The 17,692-nt window shown below is 34.7% G+C and overlaps 1 protein-coding gene across 14 annotated transcripts in view; it reads left to right on the forward strand.

Annotated features, from left to right (window-relative positions):
* The window catches only part of INPP4B (inositol polyphosphate-4-phosphatase type II B), a 226,777-nt gene that overhangs the window by 161,863 nt on the left and 47,222 nt on the right, over positions 1 to 17,692 (forward strand). For all 14 annotated transcript variants that reach the window (XM_087936104.1, XM_087936099.1, XM_087936103.1 and 11 more), the window contains one exon: positions 10,511 to 10,665. In XM_087936104.1, coding sequence (XP_087792230.1) covers positions 10,511 to 10,665 — 155 coding nt within the window. The remainder of the gene's footprint in view (positions 1 to 10,510; positions 10,666 to 17,692) is intronic.

Consider the following 17,692-nt stretch of genomic DNA (forward strand, 5'->3'; position numbering starts at 1 on the left):
AGCACGCCGAGATACCATCATAATTACTGAATAATGGATTAAAAAAGTATTTCAGGATAGAAACTAGAACTGAGTTGCAGCTTAGCGGTCCTGGAAAATAAGGGAAGAAGCTTGCATTTACTCACTGGTCTTCTACCTGAGCCTCACTGTCTATTATCTTAAACTCCACACAAGAAAACTGTTTGCTTCCATAACTTTCTTTATCTGCTGTTTTTGTATAGATACTGGGGACACAGACCCTGCAGTTGTGCATTGCTAATGCAGCATCCTATGAGTCTAATTCTTAGCAGCCTGCCAATTACTTAGGAAAAATAGTAAGGTCAGCACTCCACCAATAAAGTTTTGGGGGCAAGAGCCTCTTGTGTTCCTTCCAGACACCTCTTCAAATGCCAGGGAAATGATCAGGGCATTGTCTTTACAAGCAAACCAGTGGTGGTCTTCAAAAATTTTAGCAAAGGGTTCTCTGCCTATTTGCTAGGTGGGTGTGGCCATGGTGGGCATGGTCTAGTCGGCCTCCTACACCATGGCGGGGGGACTTTTTTCCCTCCCCAGGTTCTGGAAGTTTTCCTTGAACCTCCAGGAGGGTGAAAACGGCCTCCCCAGCCTCCGGAGGCTCTCTGAAAGCCAGAAACTGGGCCCATTTCCGATCTTCCTGAAATTCCAGGAGGCCCCGTTTTTCACCCTCCCTAAGCATTCACGCATGCCTTGCACTTACCTGCATCCAAAACAGGCCATGTGGGGACCCCTGGAAGGGGAAGGGCAGCCAGGGCTAGCCAGGAATGGGATTTGAGGGTTCTATGAACTGCACAGAATCTTAGCTAGGGGTTCTCCTGAACCCCTGCAAACCCCCCAGAAGTCCACCCCTGAAGCAAACCCTTTAAAGATTGTGATAAACCAGGTAGGGAGGATAGGCTTTCTCAAACTCAGCAAATGGCTCACTGTGCAGTCTGTCCATCCAAGAAGATCAGTCAATCCTTTTTCACCCTCATTCTTGTCAGACAGGATTTCAATTAAGGTTGTCTCTTTTCCCTGCTCCTGGAATTCAATCTTGGAATGCAAGGAATACAACTATATCAACCATCCCCTTTGTCTTGATCTTCTCCTCATGGCTTCATGGAGTTTCAAAGGAATAACAACAATGTCTGACATCTAAAAGGTTTCCAACTCGAAATGTGAACCTTCAAATATGCGTTTATAAAGATGTTTGCAAATTATTCTGATCTTCATTTTATACTAGAAGTAGTTTGATGCAAAGAACATTTCTTTGTTAAAACCCAAAGTTTAAGCACTCAAATTCACATTGGTGGAAATCAAATTATAATTGTTATAAATGATTTTACTTAATTATATGGAAGTACCGGGCTTTATTTAAGGCAGGGGTCGCTAAACTTTTGGACCTCAGGGACCACCAAACTCATAATTTTAGATCCCAGGGACCACTAACTGGTTCTGTGGGCCTGGCCTAATTTGTGGGTGTGGCTTGGTGGTCATGTGACTGGCTGGGCATGGCTTGTATGTAAATATTATAAATATTTATATAAATATTGTTTTTTTTAATAAAAAAGAGCAACTTTTACCCAAAATCAGGCAAAGCAGGCAGATTGAGTTGCTCACAGAATCACAGATTCATTCAGAAATCTATCTATCTGCCATTGGCTAGCTCAGTTGGCACATAAAATTTGCTAGCAAGCAATCTCACAAAATTAACTCACAACATACCATGCATATAAATATTGATTTTTTTATATAGAAAAAGCAACTTTTATACAAAATCAGGCAAAGCAGGTAGATTGAGTTGCTCACAGAATCACTCAGTTATCTATCTATCTGCCATCAGCTGGCTCAGTCTCTCAAATTTGCTTGCCGTGAGCCTGCACTGAATTTGCTTGCAAGCAAACCTTCAGTCCTAAGGGAGGTTTGGCTGTGCTTAGCTAGAAAGCAAGAAATCCAACCATTTCCTGCTTCCTAGCTAATCTAAATCTCCTGGCACAGCAGAACAGATAATGGTTGGAAAAAGGAAAAATGGCAACTTAGCAGACAAGTTTGCTGGGTAAGGAGTGAGTGGGTGGGGAGGGTTCCCGTGGGCCATGTGGGCTGAGCAGCCTTGTGTTTCTGCGCAGCCTGGATTAATTGCTTTGGGGGGGTGCTCTGGGGGGTGAGATTTCTTTGCAGCCCACCAAAATTTTCTCGTGGCCCACAGATTGGCGACCGCTGATTTAAGGCATACATGCTTGATTTATTTATTCCATTAATCTGACATCAACTGCACATACACTGATTCATTTATGCAATGTATATTCTTATTAGATAATTAAGAATGCAGATTGTGTTATTTGATTGGGACTCCACAAATTACCTATCAGTAAGTTAATTATATTTCTTTTTCCAGTAAATTGTTTTTATTTTTTCCTTGGTAAGATAGATACTAAATAGCCCATGGACCAGTGGTGGGATTCAAAATTTTTTACTACCAGTTCTGTGGGCGTGGCTTGGTGGGCATGGCAGGAAAAAGATACTGTAAAATCTCCAGTCAGAGGTGGTATTTACCGGTTCTCTGAACTACTCAAAATTTCCGCTACTAGTTCTCCAGAACTGATCAGAGTCTGCTGAATATCACCTCTGCCATGGACCATTGTAATATAGTTGGTGAATTTCCTAATAGCAGTTAGTTACTGCTTTATTTATTTTGTTAATAACAATAAAACATCTACAGTAGATAATTTTCTACATATTTTCAGAATGCATCTGTCAAATGGAAAATTAAAAGACTGGAGAAAATGGAATACTAATATCTTGGCGCCACTTCTGTTCTTTCTTTTCATGAACTGCTTCAATGTACTTATGTTGGAACAGTGACAGTTGTGAGAAGTGGGAGTCACAATGGTAGCCATCAGTGCTGTAACGATGCTCTTGCTAATAGGTTTTCAGCTTAATTGATCAATGGTACACTGCTTCCATTTAACACTGCCTCGTGTCAAAGGAAGTAGTTGAATTCAGATAACAATTTGCACATTGTGTTGTAACAGCTACACACACAGACATACACACACATATTTAAAAGCACAACTATTAAGACGTGGGAAAATGCCCGAAGAAACCTAAATACCATACATATAAATACCCGTGAAAACATAAGAAAACACACACAGAGAGACACACACACAAATACACACACATATATCACCATGGACTTGAACTGGGAAAGAAAACAGCTAGTGTTCTGGCAAGCTTTAATATTATAACTTCCTGACCTAAATAATTGAAAGAAGTGTTCAGCTTGTTCCAGATAACACAGAGATTACCCAGCAGGCCATGTCTTTGGAGAAAGACCTGACGACTTACTCAGCAAAAAACTCACCAAGAAAATTCTATGGAAAGAGTCTCAAACATGTCAGACAGGGAGCTCAACAATTGGACAACAGGAATCCCAGTTGCGGAGGCAACCAGTGATGTAAGCAAATATCTGTGTTGTACAGAAATACATCAGATAGCCACATGGAATGTCAGAGGAATGAGTCAGGGTAAATTAGATATTGTCAAACAACAGATGATCAGTGTATTAGTGAGCTACACAGGTCAGACAATGGCTTTTTCCAGTCTGAGGATTTCACAGTTAGGACATGATACCAGGAAAGCAAATGGAGAAATGTTTATTGTAAGCAAGAAAGTTGTTAGACAGTGGAAAAGCTACTCAACAGCAGAGGTATATTGTGCATAGATAACTTAACACAACTTAAAAGGGTGAGCTCATCCCTTTCTCTATGCATGTTGAAAGTTAAAATTTTAAAAGTATCTTAAACAGAATTTAGCTGCCAGTTCACTCATGAATGCATACTGATTTATTTTTGCCTGAGATTTTCAGTTAAACATAACTTCATTTCAAATATTTTTCTTTGAAAATATTGGAATGAAAGTTTTATCTAGTGTATATCATTTGGGACAATTCATGAATAAATTATGCTACTAAACATATTACAGATCTTCAAATACCTGGAAGTTGGAAAGCCAAAAGTGTATATAAGAATATCCCAGGATCTTCTGTAGATCCTGAAATCCCTGCCCACTCTAAGCTTTCTCAAAATTGTCATCAAATTGTTTTAACGTGAAATAAAGATTAAGTTATTAAATAAATGGGGAATAGTTACATTAACTGTTTAATTTTTACTAATTAAAGTGAAATTTTCAGGCTTTTTTCTGACCTTTGCTTCTTTTTTCTTTGAGCATATCCTTCAATATATCATTTGAGAATGACGTATAAACTCTGATATCATGTAAAGTTTTGTACTCTATTATCTCTAGTTGAAACTTGTTCATTTCAACTTAAATGAACTGAACTGCAATGGCTAAAACAAATCAAGGTCATTCAGGGAAAACTGGCTTATTTAAAAGCAAAAACAAAGAAAAAAAGAAGTGTACGTCGGAGGTACGTGCATATGGGCTGAGGCAGTGCTTCTCAAGTGGTGCTTCCATACTGCCACCATCTTTACTCAAAAGTTAGATGACAATCCACAATTATTTTAACATTTGCTAAATATTAAACTCTTAAGAAAAAAATGGTAAGTACACTGCTGTCTCCTGAGCTATTCCAGTGACAAAAATTGAGTTCTTAAACCCACTCATCAAGCCAATGGGAAACTATATGTACATCCTTGCATTGTGTTGAATCACTGCAAAATAATTAGTGTTCCAATAGTTTTAAACTTTTTTCTTTCAAGATCTCTTCCCATTTTTAAAAGTTATGAAGGACTCCGATACAGATTTTGATTGATTATATCCATAGATATTTATTGCATTAAAAATTAAAATTGAGATTTGTTTCTGCTAATGCGTCTCATGATTGTTTGATGGAATTTTATTATTGTATTATTTTTCAACATAGGCTGTCAAATTTTTTTGATTTCAATCACTAAAATCATCAGACTATCCTTTAAGAAACACTAAAAAGAAAGAGTTTTTGTTTTCTTCACGAGTCCCTTTCTGTTGAAAGATCTAATGAGATCTAATAAGAGCTAGTGGAGAGTGGAGAAAGCAAGCATAAATAGAGAAATTTACATTTAAAATTTTTAAATTCTATCCATTTACATCCATTTACAAGATTAATAGTTACAGCACTCAAACCTAAAACATGGTGTGCAGATATAGATATTCTGAGTTAAACAGTGCATGCATTGTACAAAGGTAGTCTTATTAGTGTATGATACCCAAAAGTGAGGAGGGATCTGGTAGCACACCTTCCAATTAAAATTTTACGAAAAGCATAAGCTGTCATAAGGAGTAGCTCACTTCATCAGATATCTGAAGCATTATTAAACTAATAATGTGGAAAGATAATGAGGAAAATGGTTGGGGAGAAATGATGGTTATGCAAATGCCATTACATGGGCGGCATGTTACAAGTATTTTATCAATTAGCCATTGTAATGTGTGGAACAGTCATTCTGTTTGTGAAGACCTGAGATCTTCTGAGGCTTTGATGATGAGTTTGGCAGGCTGTCTATAGTTCTGTTCTGATTTTTTAAATCTGCAATTGAGTGCAAAGTAACGTGTTCTGTTACTTGTTGCATGTACCATTTCTTTCAGATATAGGGTGATTACTTACTCAAGTGTAGGTTGAGAAACTTGCTAAGAAACCACAGTGTCCTTGACCAGTATCATTTGCATAATTATATTGTTCAATTATTAAGAGTTACGTGTTACAAATCAATAACAGTTATACCTTTAGAATATGAGCTGTGCCGAGGACCACAACACATTGGTCTCTACTTATTCTGATACGTGAAATGTGATATTCTGGTTTCTACTACTGTATATGAGATGGCACTACAAAAGAATTGCTGAAGCTTTCAAGTTTGTGCTTCTATTTTTAAAAATTAGGTTCAATTCATTACGGAATTTTGACTGAGCTTTTCTGAATTAAAATTAGAACTTCAAAGCAGTATAACTGAACCAAACAGATGCTGAAGAATAAAGAGTTTGGCAACAGGACAGAAAAGAGATCAGAAAGATGTAATCCATGGGGAGAGGCAGTATAAACTTATTAAAAGCAGATAAAAAGACATGAAAAATGTCTTGTACGGAAGCAACTGTCACTTAGCTTGGAATCTGCCATCTGATAGGTGAACAATCATTTCCCAATGAATGTACCTTTTCGAATCACTGAATTGTGGAAATCCTGTGGAATTATAATTCTTGAAAATGTGCATATAAAAATAAAAATATGCAATTATCTTTGCTGCCTACATGTCTTTAGCAAGCTAACTTACTGAATTAAATAATGCTCTTCCAGGGGTAAGTAATTTAATTTAGTTTTTTTTATAAGTTTATTATTTAATGTATGTTAAAATATATTCTGTTGATACAACCATCTTACTAACATATTAGATCCAAGTTTCTTGACAGCTATACATTAGTAATTAATAATAATAAAGCATTAATATAACAGTGAGATTCAGGGATTTTTGATCAATCAATTAATCTTCTAATTTGGAATTTAGCTGAATTTTCTGATGGAAATACCTACCATTATCCATGTAATGTCAACATCATACTTTGCTTACTGCAGAACACTTAAATCTGGAAGCGGCAGCAGTTCAGAATGTGACAGTCAGTGCATGTGCCCAGGCACATGTACTTATGTTGAATTAAAGATTGAATACCAATTAGGTACTGAAATACATGTATGGCTTTGCTTATAACATGGAAGGACTGAAATAATTTGGGGAACAAAATACCTGATAAAATGCCTTCACCATTATAGATGTCTTCAATACTGAGACTATTAAGAAGGCCAAATGATCACAGCATCCTTTTTGGTCACCATTGAATGACTTTTCAAAGTATTCTTGCTCCCTGGAATGTTCCACTTTTTGAAATGTGAGGAGCCCTTTATTATATATCTCTTAAGAACAATTTACCCAGTTCTTCTCTGAGTACTGACTCAGTGGTTAAGAAGTTAGGCTTTATAGCTGGAAAGCCAGCAGCCCAGGTTCAAGACCCAAGCTCCATGCAATAGGGTAAGCTCACATTCTCACCACAACTCCTGCCAATTTAGCAATTCGAAAGCATGAAAATGCAGTAGACAAATAGGAACCAATTTGGTCGGAAGATAAGAGTGTTCTGTGATGTCATGCTGGCCACTTGACTGCAAAAATTTCTTCAGGCAGCACTGGCTCAATGGCCTTGAAATGTGGATCAGCACCGCCCCTTATAGTTAGCAATAACTAATGTAGTAAAATCCACAGGAACTACTTTACACCCCCCCCTTTTTTTTTTTTACTTTCTCTGAGTGACTGTTGGATGAATAGTTCTGGTCCTGTTTTCCCTCCAATGTTTTTAGCCCTGTGTGTGCCTGTGTTTTGTTTTAATTTACTATTATTTGTGGCTTATATTTTTCTCACAGCCTCAAAATTCATTTGCAAAGGAAGGAACATTGACATTATATTAAATACAGCATAATTATCTGGATTATTGATTTGAAAAATAATCCTGAAGGATTTATGGCATTTTTGCATGCAGGAATTACATGAGCCTTCTTCTTAAAGTCACCTCAGATGTAAGGTGCAGTAAAATGGTTTATGATGACATTTTATTTTACTCCATTTTTCCTTCTTATTAAATACTTATGAGGCAGCAAAAATATTTTGTGAAACTTGACCACAGTGATGGACTCAACTTTTTTTTGAATTGTGCATAACACTGAAAACAAAGTTAACAAGCCAAACATGTCTTATGAGGTATTTGCTTCTACATATGGGTTTAGAGAAAGCGAGCAAAACACCAAACATTACATAGTTTTATATTCAGCCCAGTATGTCACGGGATTATATTTTAATTCGCGCCCTAAAAGTGACAATAATTATGTGAAACAACATTTCATATGTTCATTCCTCCCTAATGTTTATTTAAATAAAGCTTCATTTTAAAATTAATTTTGAGATTTAAGTTTTTATATTTTTTATCTAAAATAGACTCTCGGAACACGTTTCACCAAATATTAATACCACTGTGTGGAATCTAGTGAATGGAACTTGACTTATTATCTTCAACAACCTGCATACCCTAAAAATTGCTTTTGGGTTAGAGAGATCTTCCAGAGCATATTTTGGGCAATAAAATGGAAAAGGAGGAAAATCTTACTATTCTTCCACTTTATCAGTGAAAACTATTTCTCCTTATTAAATATACTATTTACAAATACAATACTATACAAAATACAAATATATATTACAATATTACTTTTGTGAATATACTATCTATATTCTTTCTAGAATATTGTAATCATTATTTATTATTAAACTTATATTCTGCCTGAATCCTGGCAACTCTGAACAGCTGACAACAATCAAAAGATATAAATTACAATAAAACCAATTAAAAAGAAAAAAAATTAATGATAATGATGACAAGAAAACAGATGGGAATGAAGTAAAGGGTCCCACTCTGCCTCATCCACATAGTAGTTTTAAACAACAGCAGAGTTGTTAATTTACTTCGGACTTTTACTATTGAAGATGTCCTGTTATTATACATTAAGTGTTACAGATTTTTGTGCTTTACATATAAATATTTGAAAATTCTTTAATTAATATGAGATAATTTTGGCAAGTGAAAAACATCCTTACTGGAAAATATTGTGGACAGATGAAAATTAATTACAAATAACTGTTACGTGTTTCAAATAGGAATTATCTGTGACTTTTAGCTTCAAAGCATGTATCCAAAGATAAAGAACTTTTAGACAGTGAAAGAACACATATACTTATGTGAGAGAAATAACCTGTAATAGACCAGATAGTGGGTAATTGAGATACATCTCATTCCGGTTCTGCATTAACAATGTCATTGCTATCTGGATTATCAGGTTTGAGAAATTCCTGGAATTTCTTCCTAGATTGCTCTTGCAGCTGTTTGGCTATTTTGAAAGCAAAATGAAATAGTCTGCATAGTCTGACTCAGATTATCTAGGTTTTATATTTCTTTAAATTGCTGTAAACCCAAACAGAAAATTGAGCTTTATGATAAAGCTATTTATACTTATCATTAAGAACTATAATACTATCCAAAATGGTCAACTCAAAGTCAAAATATTTCTTTTTACCTGTGGTATCTGTCTTGCACATTTTGATGCATTCAGCCTAATGATTGATATACATTCTATATATTAATGGAACTTGATTTCTATTTATTTTATTTATATACTTATCAAATTTCTGTACACTTGCTTGACTATGATGACCCAGAGTATCTCAGAAATATAACAAAACCCAAAACGTAACTAAAAGTCCTTTAATGCCTTCAACTTGGCTTCACTGTTTAATAGTTCACGGTGGAGGAGTAAACTATTTTCAAAATAACATTTCGAAAGAAAGAAACACAGTTCAAATTCAAAGAGCCAATAACGAAGCAAAAAACAAAAACAAACTGCACTGAATAAAGTTTCACGACCAACCAGGATAGATAATTGCCAACTTCAGGAAGATAACCAGGTACAGTCCGTTGGAAGAACGCCAACCAAGATAAACATTTTTAGGAATAAAACACTAATTTGTCTCCAGCGTCTGTTAGCAGGCAGATCCAAACTCTTATGCAGACTTCACACCTGCAACCCATGAAGAGGATCATGGCCTTCTCCTCCGGACTAGACCACATTTTACCCTGATGCTCCCCTCCCGAGTAGACCATGTTTTACCCTGGTCCTCCTCCCTGCATGCCCCAGGATGGATAGGGAATGGGCTTGGGTCCTCCTCTGAGTGCTCAGAGTCAGTCTCCACCAGGGGCATGACATTGACTATGGACAATTATTGTAAAAGTATTATTTAATGAATAGACTATATCTGTGTTATCAAAAGAACAAAGCTGAAAATATTTTTTGAGATGGGCGTATTGGTTGCTCTATATGCTAGATCAGCATTCCCCAACTTTTCTGGCTTGTTTGAGGTGGCAGTGGTGGGTGGGAAAGGGGATGGTTTTGCACATGTGCACGCACCACTTTCACAAATGCTGATTCACATGCACATGCATTCACCCACCATTTCCGCGGCCTGATTCCAAACAGGCTGCAGCCCAGCACCAGGGCACAGACAGAATTAGGGACCCCTGTGCTAGATAATGCAATATGCCTGTAATTAAAATGCATGTAGGAGCCTCTGTGGTGCAATGGTTAGAGCGCAGTACTACAAGCTACTTCTGCAGCCAGCTGCATACAATTTGGCAATTCAAATCCCACACAGTTCCAGGTTGACTCATCCTTCCGAGGTGGGTAAAATGAGGAACCAAATTTTGGGGGGCAATATGCTGACTCTGTAAACTGCTTTGAGAAGGCTGTAAAGCACTATAAAGCAGTATATAAGTCTAAATGCTAGTGCTGTTGCTACTTGGTTTTCTTTGTGCATTATAAGCAATCCAGCAAAAACTTTATTATAGCCAAAATACAGCACTGGCAATAGACTGTAAAAGTGCATAGAAGTATAAAATGAAAAAAAATAAATTATATCTTCTTTTTGCATTATAGATTTGCCGCAAGTTAAATGGTGTACGGTTCACCTGCTGTAAAAGTGCCAAAGATAGGACATCAATGTCAGTGACACTGGAACAATGTTCAATTTTAAGAGATGAGCATCAGTTGCACAAAGATTTCTTTATTCGAGCACTGGACTGTATGAGGAGGTATGTTCTTAATCTTCACTGTTTTATTATCCATTTACCATATTTCATATTTTATCTATTTACCATATTTTCAAGTTTGTAGATAGCAAGAGCATTTAGATTTATATACCACTTCACAGTGCTTTACAGCCTTCTCTATGTGGTTTAAAGCAGGGGTCTCCAACCTTAAGAACTGTAAGTCTGAAGGATTTCAACTCCAAGAATTCCGTCAGGCTTAAAGTTGACAAGGTTGGAAACCCCTGGTTTAAAGAGTTGGCATATTTCTCCCACAATCTGGGTCCTCATTTTACCAACCTTGGAAGGATGGAAGACTGAGTCAACCTTGAGCTGGTGAGACCTGAACTGCCAAACTGCTGGTGGCTGATAGTCCGCAGATGTAGCCTGCAGTATTGCATTCTAACCACTGTGACACCACAGCTCTTAAATGTGTTTCAATCTATGTTTCTGTGACTAAATCAGGGTACAGTTTGAAAAAATTACTTTCCCAAGCTAGGATCATATTTCAGGTCTTTCATAGATAGTTTTTTTCTGAAATATATTGAATTCTCACAAAGATTGTTCAGAATACTGCTAAATATATATTATGTTTAAAATATACTTAATTTCCCTTGGTACTTTTATGAGTTTCTTCAATTAAAGACAAATAAAATACAGCAACCAAACTTAATTAAGTTAGCACTTGATTTTTTAAAATTAAATTACTTTGCCATTAGTTGTAATTGTACAATGAATCTGATTACATTAATCAAGATATGTAATTAGGAGAAGTAGTTTGGTTTGCTTATTGGCAATAAATTTAAATGAAACAAAATAATAGCTTGTAAAGGTCAGATTTATTATTTTCAAAGGAACTTGCATTACGTACACTTCATAATTTGGATAAGTGCTGACAAACACATATTTAAATTAAGAAATAAACACTGTTTGTACTTGATAACTATTACTTTTATACTGAATTTCAGATATCTTCTTTCATGAATAACTGTTTGGTGAGAATTAACTGATCATGCTTTGAAATCCAGTAGAAAATTTAAAAGTGTAGCCTTTTATCAATATTCCTCGTTATGCAAAGAAAACACAACAGTTTCTGTTTATAAATTACTTGAATTGCATGCAGATAACTTGACTAAAAGAAATTGGGTATTCAAAGAATAGCCTTCTACTAAATGGATAAATTACACTTTTAGAAAAGCTGTTAATGACTATAATAATAATTCCTGGGACCATAGAACAATTCAATTCTTTAGCTCTTTTGTAAATTCCTAATATTGCATGATACTATTTATACTATTTCATAAATTCCATTACTGTCCATATATCCTATCCCTGTTTAGCTTTTCATTCATGATTGGCAATGCATGTACTAGCTTTCATGTTGAATGTGTTTATGTTGCTTATTGATGTATTTTATCTATTTAATCCTAAACTCTATTCATTTACAGCTACTCTGCTTTTCACGATCAGTTTGTAATCCATAAGACAGTATAGTTACTGTGGCTGAATAAAAGCATTATATGGCTGCCCATCTCACAAAAGGTTATTCTGGGTAGAGTATAACAATTAATTAAACAATAAATATATAAAACTATCATCATTACAAATATAAAATATATTAAAAAAAACTACAAGGCACAAGAGAGAGTGGATGTTAACCATTATAATGGAGCCATCGTAGAGTTTCATATTTGTGAATCAGACTTAACTACATGTTTTTCTGGAATTACTCCTGATTGCATGCACATAACACCAGAATGATAAATATAGTAACACCATTAACAAGTAATGGCAAATGCAATTAAAGAATTACAATATTTTTTAAAAAAATAATCTGCCATACATTGTAATCTTGTATTAGTTTTTATTAGTTTTTAGCCTCTTTCTATTAACAATAATACTAAAGGGGACTACTTTAAATAACCAATTAAACCATCCACGGTTACAATAAATGAAACTCTGAATATTGATTTGTCAGTAAGATCAAATTAAGCCAGTTGTCTTTACTTTCCATAGAAAAAGTGCTCCCATTTTTTTACTTTTCCATAGAATATAGATATAAAGAACATTTTTAGTATTGGGGGAAAACTGCCATGAAAGTGTTTTCACTCTTTATGAAAATGATACCAGCATATCTGCCCAGATTTGATGCAACTTGAGTAAAATTATAATTCTTCTGGATTTACTGCAAATTTTTGTAGATATTAAAAAGTTAGAGCTCAAAAAAAGAAGAAAATTTTGTCTATATCCTTGAAGGACTTCTGCATCTTTAACCAGCTTTTACTTAATCTGTGGCATTTAAAAATATTCTATAAGTATGATCTAAAATAAATGCTACTGGGCAAAATATATATTTCCCCATTTATATGATTTATATGATTGTTTGATAAAACATTCCTTTAAAAAGTTCCATATTCGAGAATGCAGGAACTTGGTATAAGTTTTTTAAAAAGTTCTTTGGATTGTGCAATAGGAAAGCTTATCACTCCTAAAAGTTATCTACATCTGTTGACATTTCCTGATTGATGCAAATTAAAATAAGTTGTAAGTAAACCTTTGTGCATGCATACAGTTTCTTTCAGTGAATTATAATTAAACACGGAAATCTCAAACAATTTAGATTGACTTCTGGCTTATACTTTGGAAATAGAAATACTACAGTTTAGAAGGAAAACAGAGAAATGAGAACTTAGTGAATTTTGCATTGCATACAAGCCTCTTATAAATGAAATACAAGTTTGGGAATTAGACATAGGCAAAATCTGCAGTTTGGTATCATCCAAAACGAATCTTAATGAAAAAGCACCTAGTTGTTTACTAATCCCAAGTTCATTCTGAGTATCCAGAAATGGATTTTCTGCACTTGTATCAATGTCAAGGGCCAGAGAAATCAGGAGATTCAGGCAGTTCAAATGAGCATAAAGATTTATTAGAAACTTAAGCTCCCTACAAGAATCTGAACTACTAACAGTCAAGGGACATTAGCGGGAGCTAAGAAAGGAATTCAAGATGGGCTGGACTTAATTTTCTTCTGGACATGCAAGGACTCATGATTGATGATATGTTTGACCTCAGGCTCTGCCTGGTCATCTCCTACAATGAAAACCTAAATACCAAAACAAGCTGAATATGGATTCAACCCTTCAAGCACATTTCCATTCTCTGAAAGATAAAAAGCAACATCATCTATTTCATTAAATGCCAACATAATAAATAAGCATGTGTTTCCTGTACGATATTTATATGTAGAAGCAATGCTATTTTTCATATTGATCTAAATTTTGCTGTATTTTAAGATACGAATCTATTTAAGTGTTTCATTCAGTAGTAGCTTTTATTAACTGTGCTAATTTCATGATCAAAAAATTAGATCAAGCAGTTTGGAATTCTACAAATTTGGGCAAATTAAAAATTGTTCCTCATGGTCAAAAATTTGAAAACCACTGATCTAAAGTTGCCTCATCAATATTATCAGGAGCCATATGCAAAAAGTTTGCATAAAGTCAGTCTCCAAATATATTTAATATCATGAATGCATCTAATGTTATTAAGAGAGTCCTTATATTAGCCTTCTAATTCTCTTTCCTGTTAGTTGTTGATTCTAAATATTCTGTTGTTGCTATCTCCTTGCTACACAGGAATTCTAAAGGATCATTTTAAAAATTTCAGCATTTTTGAATTTTATTTCTGTGATTTAAGACCATTAAAATGGAAATTCTATGGAAATTCTCAGTCATCCAGGTCATAGTTGTCCCAAAGGTGCTTTTTCAAGAGGCAACTGGACTTTCTTGTTTTTCTTTGCAGATGTTTCGCTTCTCATCCAAGAAGCTTGGATGAAAAGTGAAATGCCTTGAAAGAAAAACAAGAAACTCCAGTTGCCTCTTGAAAAAGCACCTTTGGGACAACCATGAAATTAACTTGTTCCTACTGTCCTAAAGAAATACATATTGAACCAATCCTGGTGATGTTGCAATTCAGAAATCAATTAAGGAAAACCAATGTTAATGAACTTTTAAGCTAAAGAAGATTCTAAGGAGGGAAGTCTATTCCATTATCTCTTTAGGGGTTAGAATAAGAAACAGATGTGATGGATAGTCTGTCTCACTCTCTGCTGGAAGACTGCAATGATTTATTTGTTTACTGAAATTTCTATGCTGCTCAATTCCAGTAGGCTCTGAGTAGCTTATAAAACTTATTTATTCATCATGTTTATGTGACCACCCATCTCACAAGAATGTAACTCTGTCTGGCATACAACAATTAATTAAAAGAAAAATCAATAAATATATAAAAAAAACACTCATTAAAGACTTTAAAAGCACACAAACAGAGAGGGTAAAGTTAGCCACAGTAAGGAGCTATCGCAAGATATTTCTAAACTCTGGGGACTCCCAGTCTTGAAGGCATGGCCAGATCTTGAGGGACTTGTGGAATGTTATAAGGGATGAAGCTAACCTCATGTCTGGGGCTAGAAATGCAGGCACCATGGAAGAGAAGGCCAGCCTCTTGAGACTTGCCAAGTGTAATTGTCCTGTGATAATTGTCCTATGATAATCAAATGTTATACTATATTTGAAAGGCAAAGGAAGTTTTATTAAAGTAACCCCCCCCCCCCCGCTCCCAATAGCTCTTTATTCACAGCATTTTTTCCAAGTGAACACAAATAAATAAAGAGACCACTTTGGGAGAAGTGAAATCAAAACTATCCCTCAGATTAACTGGAAAAAACAGAAAGGAGATTAACAAACCAAAAGAGCATTTTGAAAGTAGAAGGAATGCTTGTGAAGATATTAGATATCATCTCGATACAATGAAGTTTCTGTATTCTCACTGTGTTACTCTAAGTACAGTTCTATTTGCTCTGCATCCCGAAACTCCTTCCTAAGTACATTGCCAGATGACAATGTACATATTTACCCTAGATTTTCTGCTAACATTTATTTAGTGGCTCTCCATTTCCTTCGCCAAACCTGGCTAGTTATGTTATCTTAAATGATATTTGTTTATTCAAAACAAATAGCTGAGACAACTTCATATGCTAAGATAGTAGAATATGAAGCCACATTGATAATTGTCTGGTTTGAAACATCTCAGTTTTTCTATTAAGATCACCAGAATGATTCAGCTATATTTTCTTTGGGGAATTGAATTTTGAAATACTCCTCACAGCTCTTGCTTAAGTATCCTTGTGTATTTGGTATCCTCCTTGAAGATGTATAAAAAAACCCTGAGATTAATGTCAGATTAGTAGGCCATCAGAGATATGTGCTTGCACAAGAGATTCCATGATTCCATATTAAATTATTTGCACCAGATTTGACCATGATAAGAAATATTCTCATTGTTTTTAACTTAATTTTCTCTGCTTAATGTGTAAATAAGAAAAAGTTGAATCCAATGTAACTGAACACTTTTTTAAAAATCCTCTTCTATAACTCCTCTTTCAGGGAGTGATTAAATTGCATGTTGCCAAAACTCAATTTGGGATAAATTTAGCACATAACTTGTTAAAGCTGTTCAACATGCAGCAGAAAATTTATTGATCTAATCTTATCCTGCTCAACAGTTATCTAGTTACAATTTAAATAATTTTTCTTTCAATCAAAAAAGAGCCACAGTTCTATTGAAGTGCAAACTACTATGACTATATTTAGATTAAATTAATTCAAGGTTGTGATATTAAATACCTGTAATACAATTTAATACTGATTTTATAGGTTATGATGAATGAAGCTATGTATGTTTGTATCCTTGTTTTTTGTTTAAAAAAGAGTTCTTAGCTTGTACTTCAAAATACATGCTTCATATTCCAATAATTTATTTTTGCAAGCCAGTAGACTGACTGCATCAAGATCAGAACTGTTGTCATATATACATGAATAGCAGGTTAGCAATTTTCAAACTTAGGATCTGTTTCTACTGCTGAACTATAAAACAGCATCTAGTCAGTCTGTTTCTTATCTCTTCCTCATACTAGCTAGAAGATGAAATTACCTGAAATTATGACGTAGTTAAAAAGATACAAAAAGGGAGCAGCAGCAGGAGGACAGTCATAGCTCAATTCTTAATCCTAAAGTGTTTTTATTGGATGATGTAGCTTTGTTGAAAAGCAATACAAACAATATATTAGAAAAAGCTACATGTTCCACAACGTATACCTAATTATTTTTTGTGCTGGAATCTTATGTTTTAGCTGATACACATTATTACACCAAAAAGCAGCAGCTTAAAATAACATAAAGATGAAGTAGCCATTAATATAATTTAAAAAGAAACAAATTAAGAAGGATGTGAGTTGAGTACAGTAACTGGAGATGATAAATTACAAATTTTACAGTATGTAAGTTCCAATTAAGGCTAATGGCTTGCGACACAATAGTCAAATTTTAGCCACTTTCTTGGAAACATCAGTGAGTAAAAACTGCATTTTTCTGTTAGTGTCAACATGAATATTTTGCAGTTAGAGAGATTATCAGTCTTGCTGTTCAATCTCTTTAATGATACAGTTGTAACTCATAAGTTTACATACCCTGGCAGAATTTATGATGTGCATGTTATCAGGCCAAAATCATCAGGGTACGTAAACTTTTGATCAGGGTTATTTGGGTTATTTCTGTTGTCATTATGATTTAAAAAGAGTAAACACAGTTGATTGATAATAAAGAAAAGTTTTTGTGCTATCATTCATATTCTCTGAAAAATAGCCAAGAAATCATAAATTTTGCCAGGGTATGTAAACTTATGAGCACAACTGTATATTGGCCAACAGCAATTTCAATTTCAGTATCTGAACAGATATATCAATTCCTGGCTTATTCTGCTTCTGTAATTGAGATGTTCTTGGAAGAAAGCCTTGTTACATTTCCCTATTAACACCATCAAGGAGAAGGCAGCTAAGTGTACCAGAATGAATACCCTTTACTATGAAAATACAAAAGGGTTGTTAATTTGTGCTCAGTAGCAATAGTTGAGAAGGCAGGTTAAGGATCTAATTTTCTGTAATTATTAATTTGGTGCTTGAATTTATTTCTAG

Source organism: Pseudonaja textilis, chromosome 6, assembly GCF_049901715.1.
Source record: "Pseudonaja textilis isolate UNSWEBS1 chromosome 6, rPseTex1.2, whole genome shotgun sequence".
Classification (NCBI taxonomy): Eukaryota; Metazoa; Chordata; class Lepidosauria; order Squamata; family Elapidae; genus Pseudonaja; species Pseudonaja textilis.